General features: G+C 35.0%; 3 protein-coding genes across 3 annotated transcripts; 2 read left to right on the top strand and 1 right to left on the bottom strand.

The window, feature by feature from the left end:
• Window positions 1–204: 204 nt before the first annotated feature.
• Window positions 205–3,406, top strand: LOC124840358 (uncharacterized). Its single transcript, XM_047316398.2, has 3 exons — window positions 205–796; window positions 1,131–1,496; window positions 2,587–3,406. The coding sequence occupies exons 1-3, from the start codon at window positions 497–499 to the stop codon at window positions 3,229–3,231; spliced, it is 1,311 nt and encodes a 436-aa protein (XP_047172354.1). The 5' UTR covers window positions 205–496; the 3' UTR covers window positions 3,232–3,406.
• A 1,085-nt stretch (window positions 3,407–4,491) lies between these two features.
• Window positions 4,492–7,131, bottom strand: LOC124840350 (UDP-glycosyltransferase 76F1-like). Its single transcript, XM_047316389.2, has 2 exons — window positions 6,528–7,131; window positions 4,492–5,512 (listed from the first exon to the last, which is right to left on the bottom strand). The coding sequence occupies exons 1-2, from the start codon at window positions 6,997–6,999 to the stop codon at window positions 4,602–4,604; spliced, it is 1,383 nt and encodes a 460-aa protein (XP_047172345.1). The 5' UTR covers window positions 7,000–7,131; the 3' UTR covers window positions 4,492–4,601.
• A 985-nt stretch (window positions 7,132–8,116) lies between these two features.
• Window positions 8,117–11,742, top strand: LOC124840346 (UDP-glycosyltransferase 76B1-like). Its single transcript, XM_047316383.2, has 2 exons — window positions 8,117–8,779; window positions 10,624–11,742. The coding sequence occupies exons 1-2, from the start codon at window positions 8,308–8,310 to the stop codon at window positions 11,511–11,513; spliced, it is 1,362 nt and encodes a 453-aa protein (XP_047172339.1). The 5' UTR covers window positions 8,117–8,307; the 3' UTR covers window positions 11,514–11,742.
• The last annotated feature ends 2,293 nt before the right edge of the window (window positions 11,743–14,035 follow it).

Genomic DNA, 14,035 nt, shown 5'->3' with positions numbered 1-14,035 from the left:
AAAACGTAACAGCCTTAACAGTTCAAAATCGACAACCTAACTTAACATGCTCCCCTGAGAAAAAAATAAAAAAGGACTAACGTGAAATTAATGAAACCATATATACATGTCACCATCATCAGAGATAATTTTATATTAGAAGTTAATAATAAGCTTAATTAATGAGTCTCCTATTTAAGTTTGTGTGAAAGTGTGAATTATAGAGGCGTGCAGACACGACACAGACACAGCGGACCACGTTACAAACTAGGGGGACCCTCCATGGTTTGGTTGGCAATCTTTTCCAAAGTCTCATACTCAATACTCCTCATACTACAACTTCCTATCATTCTTCTTCTATCTTTCTATTCAACTTCCCTCTCTCGTTAACCTTCGCTACCTCAGTTCTCATTATCTATGTTTTTATCTCCAAACTATCTATAATCTACCTCACTCGATTTTCTTTCCGGAATCACAAGTACAGACACATACAAACACGTTCCATTAGTTCTCTGATATGAAGAAGCTTTGTCCCAATCTTGATCGCGAGGATGGGCTCGAAACCGTTCTTGAAGTCCCTATTCCGGAGGAGACTCTCACCCACAAGAGTGGAACCACCAAAGCTTGGCACAACATGAAGAACTGGATGAAGCCCCACGCTGAGTCCAGATCAAACTCGACGTCCATGGCAGCAGTTTTTGGAGGGAAAAACACAGAGATTCAGCTTTTGTTGGGTGTTGTTGGAGCGCCATTAATCCCTTCACCCATCGCCTCTGACAACCAACCCATCACTCGCAGCATTAAAGACCAACACATTGTCAGTAACTTTTCTTTCACTCTTTTTCAGTAGATAACAATTCAACACGAAACGTATACACAGTTAATTAAGTATTTACACTGTTATTTTCGTTCAATCAGAATAAAAGTTTTCATTTAAATAACCTCCGTAGACTAAGTACTCAAATGGAATTCTAGCTGTGATTCTGATTGAAGAACTACAAATTCTAAATTTTCTCCATCTTTTTTCCAATAAAAGATGGAGAACGTTTTGTTTCATTAAAAAAAAATAGTCAAAAATCGCTTACTTGGAGGAAAAGTAGTTTGGTCTCTGAAATTTGCGATGTTTACTAATGGCTTTATGTGCTGTGCAGGAGGTTTCGATGGCTAAATACATAGTGAAGCAGTATGTGGCGGCGGTGGGAGGAGAACGTGCTTTGAATTGTGTGGACAGCATGTATGCGATGGGGCAGGTGAAGATGGCAACAACAGAGTTTTCTGCTGGAGAAGGTAGTGTGAACAGTAAGAAGGTGATGAAAGTGAAGAATTTGCAGATGAAGGGAGAGATGGGGGGGTTCGTGGTTTGGCAGAAGAGGCCAGAGTTGTGGTGCTTAGAGCTTGTGGTTTCTGGGTACAAGATCAGTGCAGGGAGTGATGGTAAAGTGGCATGGAGGCAAACCCCTTGGCACCATTCTCATGCTTCTCGTGGCCCACCAAGACCTCTTAGACGTTTCTTACAGGTAATCAGTAGTTCTTCAAAGATAAAAACAATTTTTTTCAAAAGGGGTACATTGTTAATTTGTATGGGATATAAAGGAGCATGCTTAATTATGACTGTTTGCACTGGACACCATAGAGCAAGCTTAATCATGATTAGTGTATGGAGTAGTAACAAATTGAATCATTCTACCAGAGGAGTTATTCTTCACTGATTTTGATGGACAGGACAAAATTGCCTCCCTGGGTTACTATAATATCAATACCCTAAAGGATCCTTTAAGTCTAAACTAAACCATGCTTAAATGCTACTTTTTTTCTTTCTATACTGTCTTTCCGTGTTTGGTTTGTTTCTCGTGAGCTCTTTTCCCAGTTTTCAAGTACTATTTTTGAACCTCCTCAAATAGTTTTGGCCCCTTTAACATTTGAAGGAAAGTGGAGTTGGTTGTTGTCAGCATCCAAAATGAAAACATGCCAGCAAGGAAGAAAAGAAGTCCACGTAACAAAGTGCTTTCCACTTTCTAGAGGAATTGGCAAAGCTGATTTTCTTTCCTTTTGCTTTTCCGTAGAAATTTGCGTCCTGCATCCCCTCTCAGAACCTGAAGGTCTAAACTTTAAGTTTAAATAAAAAAAAGTCAACACTCTACAAAGGGAACACGGGAAAATCCTCCCTTTAAAAGTCAATCATAAATTTTTTTTCCAAGTTAGTAGTTGCGACTAGGACAAGTCAACAATATCCAAACTTTTCCTCCGTGTGTGTGACAACCTGTCCTCATCCGTTCCGAAGCTGTTTTATTCTTTTGCCGGGAACCCTTTCAGTAAATTAATGTGACCACCGATTGAAAAGTTTGTAGTTGTTAACAGTATAATTTACCCGTTATCTTTTCATCATAAAGTGAATTTTAACGTTTACTCTGCATAAATTATATCATAGGATTTACGTGAAATTCACAAATAATAGAATATTGTAAAGAGAAAAGCAGAGTTATACTAAAGACAAATGAACACATTGCTTTTAGATATAAAACTAAAATCGTGTGCATGCTTGGATTCTCTTATTAGATAATGAATCATAAGGAGAAACGAGGAGGATCTAATACTTGATTTAAACAGGGTCTTGATCCAAGGTCGACGGCTAATTTGTTCGGCAACTCTATCTGCATTGGAGAGAAGACAGTGAACAACGAAGATTGTTTCATATTGAAAGTGGAAAGCGAGACGTCGACACTGAGAGCAAGGAGCAACAGCAACGTAGAGATAGTTCGGCACACGGTGTGGGGGTATTTCAGCCAAAGAACAGGTTTATTAGTTAAACTAGAAGACTCTCACTTACTAAAACTAAAGTCTCATGAACACGAGAGCATATACTGGGAAACCAACATGGAGTCTCTGTTACAAGACTACAGAAGCGTGGATGGCATTCAAATAGCACACGGTGGCAAGACTTGGGTGTCCTTGTTCAGGTTTGGTGGGGGCCCCGAGACACATTCCAGGACACTCATGGAAGAGGTTTGGCAAGTTGAGGAAGTGGACTTTAACATCAAAGGGTTGTCCATAGACTGCTTTTTGCCTCCTAGTGATTTGAAGAGAGAGGAAGATAATGAAGAGGAAGCAGAGTGTGGTGGTGGGGTGGTTGCAAGCAATAATGCCAAGTTACCCTACAAGATTCGTTCGGCTTCTTTTAGGATCAGTGCTTCAAAAGTAGCAGCTGTCAACTTGGATGATTCCTGTACCAGCGAGAGCGACGAAGATTTGTAAATCTTTGCGTTCCTTACATATTTTTTTTGTAAATACTGGGTACATGTTCGAGTTTGTAGTTGAGCTGTGAATCTGTGATTTTAGTTTAATCCTTCCTTCTATTCTCACAGCAAACTACCTAGAATAGAAGGAAACAATTTTCAACACTCAATACAAACTTCTACTTTTACCTTTTTCTTTTTTTCCATCCAAGGGAAATATCTGCAATGTGAATAACTTACAGACAAAATATTCTAAATAATCATAAAATTAACTTCAGATATCGGTTTCCAATTGGGATTATGTTAAATTTTCTGTCTACTTTGTGTTTATACACGATTATATCTATCTAAAAAGTTTTCATGGCACTGGGACACTTGAAAGGTAAGACTTGTACGGAAATGGAGGCTATATATTATATTTTTTTAGTTTATTGTATTGATAGGTTACCTAGGATTCGTTTCGGACTGTTTTGTAGTGAATAGAGCTAGTTTGATATTCGTTAGATTTCCTTTAGATTTATTTCTGACACAGGCATGCGTCTGCTATTTGTTGATTTCTCTTGAATAAAGCTATGGTGCTTTTTGAACCTCTGGATTTTTTGCTTTGATGGTTTTACTTTTTACCAATGTTTTATATTAATATTTTCCAATGTTTCCAAACGAAAACCATCCATTTTTGTTTTTTCTTTCTAAATGCACACATTTTCCCTCCTCTCCTCATTCTAATTTATAATTTAGATTATAATTTATTAAATATCTTAAATAATGTTTTATTCTACTTAAACTTTTACACACTCATCCTCAAGTTATTCATATCCACCAATTTCAATAAAATCCTTAATATATTTTTCCTTTCATCACAACATCAATTACATATATATTTCTTTTTGTTATTTCATTTAAATAATATATTATATTTAAAAGAATGCAAGTCTAAATTTTATCAAATTAAATTATTTATGAAACACACATTTAGTCATTTATGTTCTTTTTTTTTAAATATTGTTATTTTTTGTTTATTCTTTTATCATGTAAAATGTCTAATAATAAATTTTGACAACTTTATCATGTAACTGTTATTTAATATTTTATTTTAAAATGTATATAATTATAGTTTTTTAATTTAAGATTGAAAATAAAAAGTGTTATTTGACCTTACATAATTAAGAATATAATTTTTATTTTTTTATAAAAGAAATGTCTAATCAATATTTGTGACAATTCATCCCAACAGGATATGGACATGACAAACAAGTTATGGTGGGATTAATCCGTGGCGTTTAACTGAATAAAATTCGACTATTAGCACTTCCTTCTGTCTATCTGTGCCACATATATATACTGTTACATTCTGCAAAGAATGTGGTTTATTTATTAATAGTAAAGAAATCAGTGATCACTAGATGCAGAAGATGCCACTGATAATATGTCACTAACCAAGCTATCAAGGAAACAGTGAGACGAACCACCTTCTCGCAAGCAAGCACTTGCCTTTTCCTTCAAATTCAAAGCATTCTCTCTAATCTCCTTCGCTCCATCCCCAACCATTACTTTTTTAATAGTCCTCTCTACCTCTCCTCTCTCTAGCTTATTCTCTAGTTGCACTCCAACCTTCCAAACACTGCTTGCAAATTTGGCATTCACTTTTTGGTCTGCAAAACATGGCATACAAATCATGGGAACCCCTTCACATATGCTCTCCAAGGTTGAGTTCCAACCATTATGAGTCCAAAATGCTCCCACTGCAGGATGGCTCAGAACTTGTTCTTGAGGAGCCCATTTCACAAAGTAGCCTCTTCCTCCCAAATTCTCTAGGAACCCACTTGGCAATGCTTCAAGCCATTCTGAATCACGGATTAACCCAGGTCGAATCACCCACAAGAACGGTTGCTGGCTGTCGGATAACCCCCAAGCTATCTCCAAGAACTCATCCTCACTTATTGATGCAATACTCCCAAAACTCACATAAACAACACTCTTATGTTCTTGTCTGTCTAACCAAGACATGCAGCTTTTGTCTGGAGTCAACAAGCTAGCAGAAGAAGCTGAGCCAGTAAGCAAGAGTTTGTGAAAAGGGCCTATAGGGTATATTGGTATGGAAAAATCTTGGCGCAGTTTTGTCAATGCAGAGGATTCCAATTCTTCAAATGTGTTCCAAATAACCCCTGAAGATGCTTTGCAATCCTCAACAAAACGACAAACTAGATTGTAGAATGCCTCGGGATCATTCGACTGATACTTAGGAAGATCTTTCACCTTCAGTGGTGGGAAATCAACCACAGGCTCTTCCAATCTAGATTCTGAATTTTCGAAATCAATAAAAGTAAACACGAAAATGTTAGGCCCGTTCATCTGAAGGCATGTTGCTTGTATTTGCATTTTAAAAACAAAATAAAACATAAAAGTAAAATGACATTTTTTATCATAATATCTATAAAATTGAAGCAAACATTTAATTGTACTTTTAGCCCTTGGGATATTGGATTGTGTAATTTCCGCTCCTCAAATCCCAGTTGCATCAATTAAGTCTCTCAAATTTTCTCCAATTGAAACCTCCTCCTTCTAGACTTCAACCGATATTTAAGCTATTAACTTCCTCAAAATAGAAAGGCATCTCTTTTGTAGCTCTTTACTGTCAAAAACAATATATATCCACACAAGCATAACACGGAGTTAAGTCAATGTTTAGTTTTTTACTAGGTACACTATGTTTGGAAAATGACACTCTTAGAATTCTCTGAACATGTTTCTGGTGTTTGCCACACATTGTGTCAATTATACACTTATAATTTATAAACTCGTATATTGGCTTTTCATCTACAAAACTATAAACTCTACTATTAAAACACCATTTATTTTCTAAAAACCACTACATTAAATCTGACAAAACTCTTAAATAAATAAACAATCTAATTAAATCTATCCCATTTAAGATTAATCTAACACACTACTCTATCTACTCAGGTATGACATATGACATGTTCTGGTTAAATATTAGACAAAATCAGAATGAAGGAACTTGATTGATAAATGGGAGAAAACTCGAATGATTTAACTGTATAGCTGTATTTCCAAAACAAATATCCATAACTTGGATAATCCTCATTCGCATGAAGAACAAAAGCCTAAACTAGTTCAATAAAACAAGGATTCTCCTGAAAACTAGTTTCTCATTAACAATGTACAATAGAAAAACTCTTTACCCAACTTGCATCAGCCAATCAACAAAATCACGAACACAAGGAATTTTCTTATCTGAACCAATCGTGTTTGATAAAATAAAAAAGTATAAAAAGAGAAGAAGAAGCAAGGAACCTTGTACGGGTAGGTAGCCCTTTTCTCTTAGGAGGGGAAAGGAGGCAAAAACAAGGAAGGAAGATGCTCCACCAGTTCTGAGCACAAGGCGAGGGAGCTTAAACTCATCGCAGACAGATCGAGTGAAATGAAGAGCAGCATCGGAAATGAGGCATGGAACAGATTGAAGAGAGTTAGAGAGCAGCGAAAGCAAGTATTCCTTCAAAGGGTGGACGCATCTGATGTTGATAAGGTCGGTGAGGTTAACGGCGTCGAGCGTGGCTGTTTCTGATTCGGATAAGCCATCGGGGATGGCGTGGAAGGAGAATTGAGGGTAGGAAGTAGGATCGGGAGAGTTGTAAAGGGTGTGAAGAATAGTGATGGAGAAGCCCTTCGAGAAGAGGATTTGAGCGAGGTGGAGTAAGGGTGTTATGTGGCCTTGTAAGGGTGATGGCATCAGCAACAATCTGCGTTCCTTCTTCTGCTCCTCCATTTCTGCCCTTCAATTCATGTAACCTAGTGAGAGGAGAGTTGGAGTTTTTCTTATCTTTCATCCCTTTGAACTTTCCTCCTGCTTATCTGCATCATCTTTGACTCAAAAAATCTGCACACAAATTCATTGCACTGTTTTCAACGGTATACTTTCTCCCAAACATAATAATAATTTGACATTTCTTTTTATCACGTTTTAACATTATTTACATTATTAAGGTGTTATTACGGATTATTTAAAATTATTTCATAATTAATAATAATAATTATAAACATCAAATCAATCATATAATAACACATATAATAACACGTAAACAGTGTTATAAAAAAATATTGTCAAATATAATTCTGCTTTCCGAAAACTTAAAATGAAAATTCGTGGGCAGTTTACAAATATTTTGTTTTCATATATCAATTTAACTAAGAGAAAAATAGTTGTTGGTTCCATTTTTTTATTAAATTTGGTTTTCAATCTAATTTTTTTAATAGGTAAATTAATTCTTAAAATTTTTTATAGACTAGAAGAAAGACTACATTCAAGTGTTTTATCTATTTTAAAATATAAAAAAAACAGTTTTAATATATATATATATATATATATATATATATATATATATATATATATATATAAACCTTTGAATTATATCATATATAATCCTGATAAACAAAAATGATAAAAGTTAATTTTTTTTTTGCCAAATTACGATGTATTTATCCAATTATCACACAAATTTCATATATTCTTAGCAACAAAAACTAAAGGATTTTAGTTATCTTTTAATAAATTTTCAATAGTTCATTGTTTCCAACTAATGTCATTTATAGTTTACACAAAAGCTATTGTAAACGCATTTTTGTTTTAGATCAAGATGAATTTCAATTTGCTGGTTGGTTTTTTAGCTTCTACGTTTTCCTTTTCCTTTAATAATTTTGCATATGCATAATAGTTACAAGTATTGAAATCATTTTATTATTAGGTTTCATTTTTTATTTCTATATTTTGGACTTTTATTTGTTTTGGTCTTAATATTTATTTTTTATTCAATAAAGTCTCCTCATGTTTTAAATTGATTTAATATGATCTTTTTCATTAAATTACCATCTCTGAACGGTGATTGAATCACATCTCTGAACCACGTAAAGAGATTTGCACTAAGCAAACCGCACAGAGATACAGTGCCAAAGCACACCACGTGACGAGCCTTCACAAAACTTCAAATGATTCATGCTGATTTTTGTGGCCCCAATTCCTCATCCTCTCATAGTATCTTTGTGAAGTAAGAAAGAAGATAAGAAAAGAGAAGAAGCAATGACCGGAAGAAAGGGTCGGAGATTGTTGCTTATTCCTTTGCCAGTCCAAGGCCACATAAACCCAATGCTTCAACTCGCAGAAATCCTTCACTCAAAGGGTTTTTCTATCACCATCATCCACACCACTTTCAATTCCCCAGACCCTTCCAACTACCCTCACTTCACCTTCTCCTTTTTCCAAGACGGTTTGTCTCAGACTCAACCCTTCGATCTCTTAAATTTCCTCGTCGAACTCAACGTCAAATGTGTCCACCCTTTCAAAGACTGCGTCACAAAGCTACTACGGACTGATCAAGCGGCGGAGGAACCTGTCGCGTGTTTGATTTCAGATGCTATTTGTTACTTCACTCAAGCTGTTGCCGACAACCTTCAGCTTCCTAGGATTGTACTGCGAACCAGTGGCATCTCTTCCTACGTTGCTTTCCTCGCCTATCCTTTGTTCAGACAAAGAGGCTACATTCCCACACAAGGTTCGTTACTTTCTCATTTTTCATTCCATTTTTGCCTTTCAAAAAACCACTTTCTTACTACACCTATCATCGTTCACTTTTCTTACTGGATCCTCAACTGGATATATGCAGAAGAACATCACCCAGAAAGAAACTAAATTTCTTCAAATCTACGTGAATTAGATTTTAAAATTGAAAAATGTTTTTTTAACAAATTTTTTTTTCAGAACGTTATGATAATGTATGTGTGGTATTAATTTCTTTCAAAATATTTTTTTTAAAAATAAATTCAAACATACTAATAAAATAATAATAATATATTGCCGTTATAAAAAAAATTGTTAACAAAATCTCATTTAGTATAAATAAATTACTTGTATGTATAGAACTATTTTTAAAATGACTTTCTTATACATTCAAAAGCTAAATTTTAAACATGTTTTAGTCAAATCTTATTTTATAACAATACCTTATAGGGATGGCAACGGATCGGGTCGGGCACGGATAGTGCCTACCCGCAACCCGACCCGACAAAAAAAAATCCACCCGCTACCCGCACGGATATCCGCTTAAAAAATATCCGTGGATATTTTAAAACCCGCGGATATCCGTGGATACCCGTGGATATCCCATAAATATTTAAAAAAATATATTTTTATAAAATATTATAATAAAATTTAAATAAAATTACAAAAAATATATAAAATATAATATATATTAAATTAAATATAAATTAAAATTTAATTTTAATTATATTTAACTTTATAAAATATAAATTAATGTTAATTTTAATTAAATTTAACTTAATAAAATATAAATTAAATTTTTATTTTTATTTTTTGCGGGTAGCGAATATCCGTGGATACGGATAGTATAATACCCGCACCCGACCCGTTTATAAGCGGGTATTAAAAAACCCGCTACCCGGCGGATAGTAAATATCCGCGGGTACCAACTATCCGTCGCGGATTTTATCCGCGGATATCCGCGGGCGCGGATTTTTTTGCCATCCCTAATACCTTACAATCTCATAAAGTATATAAGAACTGCTGTCTAGATTTACTCTTAAAAACTGAATGAACTATTTAAATTTGAAGATGAATTTAATTTATAATTAAAAAATAGAAACCTATAAAAAAATTATAATATATTCTTAAAATCAAACTACACATTTAATATACTCAAAATTCTTTATACTGGTTTTTAAACTTCGATTATCTCCTTGTAGCTGTTAGTTTCAGAAGGAAAATGTCATTGTTAAATTTATATTTTCTATTATAATATTAGATTATCACTGTGTCAAGTGTTAACCGACTAAAATAGGTCAGGTAATAAAAAATACGAGTATAATTATTCAGAAATAATAATGCATAGATAAATAATAATACAAGCTATTCGATGAATATATATAATACAATATACAGCTGTCATATTTATTATAAAAAAATTTAATGAACAAGTCCCCTGTGACTGAAGGATAAAAATGTTGTGTACGTTGAAATAATTATATGATTTTTATAAATTTTTTACTTCAATTTTTATTGTATGGTTGATTAAGTGTTTTGTAGAAATTAATAAGGATAATAAAAATTTCAAAATTATCTACTGTAGTACTTTTTTTTGTATAAAGGTAAATTCATTGATATGATTAATAATGGTGTGCTGATAAAAAATGATAAACAATGTTGTGACTGTTTAGATTATGAAAGGATATTTTTTCGAAATTATTAAATATTGGGATTAATGAAGTTTATTCTTCATTTCTTTTCAAGTTATTTATTTGCAATAGTCACGAATAGTAACGTTGACAAAATTACGGTATAACACTAGCAATAATGCATCACTTATCTGTATGTTGCACATAGATTGCATATTGGAGGAGGAAGTGGAAGAACTGGCACCACTGAGAGTGAAAGACCTACCTCTGATTAAGACGGATGAGCCAGAAAAGTACTACGAATTATTGAGCAATTTCTTGAAAGAGACAAAGGGTTCGTTGGGAGTGATTTGGAACTCCTTCGAAGGGTTGGAGTCACCTGCATTGACAAAACTGAGCAAGGAGTTTTCCATACCAATCTTCCCAATAGGACCCTTTCACAAGTACTTTTCTTCATCCTCTTCCTCTAGCAGCTTGATCTCACAAGACCAAAGTTGCATAACTTGGTTAGACACACACACACCCAACTCCGTGGTGTATGTGAGTTTTGGGAGTCTTGCTACAATAACGGAGACCGAGTTCGTAGAGATATCTTGGGGTTTAGCCAATAGTAAGCACCCATTTTTATGGGTGGTTCGACCGGGGCTTATCAAGGGCTGGGAATGGCTGGAGCCACTGCCAAGTGGGTTCATGGAGAATCTCGAAGGGAGAGGGCTAATAGTGAAATGGGCTCCACAGCAAGAAGTGTTGGCACACTCAGCAGTAGGCGCATTTTGGAGTCACAATGGTTGGAATTCGACTTTGGAGAGTATTTGTGAAGGGGTTCCCATGATATGCATGCCCCTTTTCACAGACCAAAAGGTGAATGCAAGGTATGTGAGCCATGTTTGGAGGGTTGGGTTGCAGCTAGAGAAGAGGGTGGAGAGAAGGGAGATAGAGAGGATCATCACAAGATTGATGGATGCCAAAGCCGAAGGGAAGGAAATCAGAGATAGAGCCTTCAAATTGAAGGAAGTGGCCAAGGTTTGCCTCCAACAAGGTGGCTCTTCACACTCTTCTCTCCAAGCCTTGGTTACTTACATTCTCTCATTCCACTAATTCACGTTTAAACTCCTAAGCAAATTTAAACTCGTGGCTTACTATTTCTCAAGGCCCATACATACTTGGGCCTGATACTCAGGTCTACTCTGTTGAACAAATTTAAGAAGAAAAAAAACCAGGGTCAGATCAGTGGGATTATACATGGATTGTTGTATTTTAGCATTCGGCTGAATCAAATACAATATTCGTTTGGTTTGGAAATGACAACTCTAAAGTTGATTCTCTATTGGCAATGAGTGAAACACTACTAATAATGTCAAAAGAGATGTCTTAACTCTTACGCTGACTTCGGCTGTGCAGATTTGCCGATAAAGCTATAGATAATTGGTGATTTTGATGACTCAAAGAAGGTGAAAGAATGAAGCGTAAAAGCTGAGTGATTTTACTCGTCAACGAATAAATAGATTATTTTTTATTTTTTTTAATACATTGTTGGTTGCAAATGATTAACTGAGTGCACGCCAGTGAGTAATAAAAGAGGCGTACATGATGCATGCAGTGTGGGTATGGTGAGGATAATTGGTTCCAACACTAAGCAGCTTGTTCAGACATCAAATCATTGAAAAACAAAGCTTCGTTTCGCAAATCAATCATTAATTTGGGATAAGACTATAACCATGTTCAAGCACCGAATCATGAAATCAACCTTATTATAATAACCATACATATATATGCACATGAAGCACACATTCAGATGGCAGATATAGTAACTTTCTTGTATTTGGTGTGATACGTGTAATTTTCAGTTAATTGAGTAAGAATTGAACACGTATATTACGAAAATAAGAATCCAAATCTTGCTTTTTCGATGTACAAAGTTCATTGATATACAACAATGTGTAAATACTTTTGAAAAAGTGTTTTCAAAATTTAAGATATGTTTCAATGTCTGAAAAAGAAAGACAAACTTTTTGCACTCAACCATACTAAATTTTAATAAAATGTAATACATTTAGATATTTCGTTCTCTTTTCTTTGAGATCAAACAGTAATTTACATAATTATATATTTAAAGTGATGAAATAATTAAATTTCAATATCAAACACTTAACCGATAACTCATTGGTTAGAATTTCCTTAATAAAATCTGTGAGACCCTAAATAATTAGCAGTAATAATTTTCTGTCACATCAAATTAATACACACCACAATCAATACTTATTTCATTAAAACCCACTCCCAAATCTGATACATTACTCTGCTGTGCACTGAAAACCGAGCCACATCATTCCTCTGAAAGCATTAAAAACGCACTTTGCACCACATGCACACACGCCACCTGTCGCGGGAGAAGCTTCCAATTCAGAGTTTGGTGTGCAGGTGTCGGCTTGGGAGACGTTCGTTCAAACGAACGTGAGTTTAACAAAACTAGATTTTTGAAAACCCTCTCTCACCTGCACCACTCATCTTCTACCTCTGAACTCAACCCTTCATTTTCTCCACCTTCTCTCTAGAACTCCCAAACTTCTCTTTACTGTAACTCACCAAGCTTTTCTCCGAATTCCATTTCAGAACCGTAGGAACGTTCGTCTAGCTGTGATCTTCCTTTTGGACCGAACAGAATTGGAATCTAAGCTGGTAAGTTCCCTTCTCTAGTAGTTGTCCATTTAGGGTTTCATACGAAACCATGCTCTCGGTTCATGCATGGACGGTATCTGAGTAATATCTGATTTTGGTATTTAGATCAAGTGAAAGTGTCTAGTGAAACTGAGGGTAGAACGCTGTAAGAGACAAACCCAACTTTTGCATTAGGGCGTACACTGCTATCCAGGTAAGGGAAGCTTATATGTTTAATTTATACTTGTATGATTATATGAAGGCATGATATGGGTTGTCTGTATGAAATATATGTATATGTGCTATTCTGGATCTGCATGAACGAACCCTGTTGTGCTGTTTGAATATGTCTTCTGTTGGTTGAAATGCATGTTGAATTGGATTCGTATGAAAGGTGTATGACTATAGTATAGTTGGATTTATTAATGTAATGAAATCTGTATAGTATGTAAGTTAATGTGGATATGAAATTATAAGGTATGAATCGTATGAAAAATGTTAAAGTTAAGAAAGTTGGAAAATCTGGATATGATAAACTGTCCTTATGATAAATTACGTTCGTCAATCGTACGGTCTTATACTGTTCGGTTTTTCCCTGAAAAAGACTTAGAGTAGAATTCTTTCATTTGGGAAGAATTCGGTTTGAGAACGAGCGTCCCCAATTAAATGTCTGAGCGTTCGTTTCAGCTCAACTGTATATAAATACATTACACTTTAAAATAGGTAACGTTCGGTCTTATACCGAATGTTCGTTCTAAACAATGCTCGGTCTTAAACCAAGCGTTCGTCCTAAAGAGCGCTCGGACTTATTCTAAGCGTACGTCATGATTGATTCTTGGTCATCTACCTAAGGGTTCGTTTTAATGAAGTGTTCGGTCTTAGATTGAACGCTCGTCCTTATCTTTGATTCCTTAACGAATGTAAATAGCGTTCGTTCAAATATTACAGTATTCATCCTCTTA

The sequence above is a fragment of the Vigna umbellata genome, chromosome 5, assembly GCF_029865625.1.
Source record: "Vigna umbellata cultivar VRB3 chromosome 5, Vumbellata_1.0, whole genome shotgun sequence".
Taxonomy (NCBI): Eukaryota; Viridiplantae; Streptophyta; class Magnoliopsida; order Fabales; family Fabaceae; genus Vigna; species Vigna umbellata.
The sequence above is the reverse complement of the archived record's forward strand: the minus strand, read 5'-3'. Positions and strand labels throughout refer to the sequence as shown.

Bases quoted from the DNA above. Each gene is read 5' to 3' on its own strand.
- LOC124840350 (XM_047316389.2), bottom strand. From the start codon at position 6,999: ATGGAGGAGCAGAAGAAGGAACGCAGATTGTTGCTGATGCCATCACCC. The intron at 5,513-6,527 runs GTTCCTTGCTTC...TCGAAAATTCAG, and splicing joins GGGCTACCTACCCGTACAAG to AATCTAGATTGGAAGAGCCT.
- LOC124840346 (XM_047316383.2), top strand. From the start codon at position 8,308: ATGACCGGAAGAAAGGGTCGGAGATTGTTGCTTATTCCTTTGCCAGTC. The intron at 8,780-10,623 runs GTTCGTTACTTT...TGTTGCACATAG, and splicing joins AGGCTACATTCCCACACAAG to ATTGCATATTGGAGGAGGAA.
- LOC124840358 (XM_047316398.2), top strand. From the start codon at position 497: ATGAAGAAGCTTTGTCCCAATCTTGATCGCGAGGATGGGCTCGAAACC. The intron at 797-1,130 runs GTCAGTAACTTT...TGTGCTGTGCAG, and splicing joins GCATTAAAGACCAACACATT to GAGGTTTCGATGGCTAAATA. The intron at 1,497-2,586 runs GTAATCAGTAGT...TGATTTAAACAG, and splicing joins CTCTTAGACGTTTCTTACAG to GGTCTTGATCCAAGGTCGAC.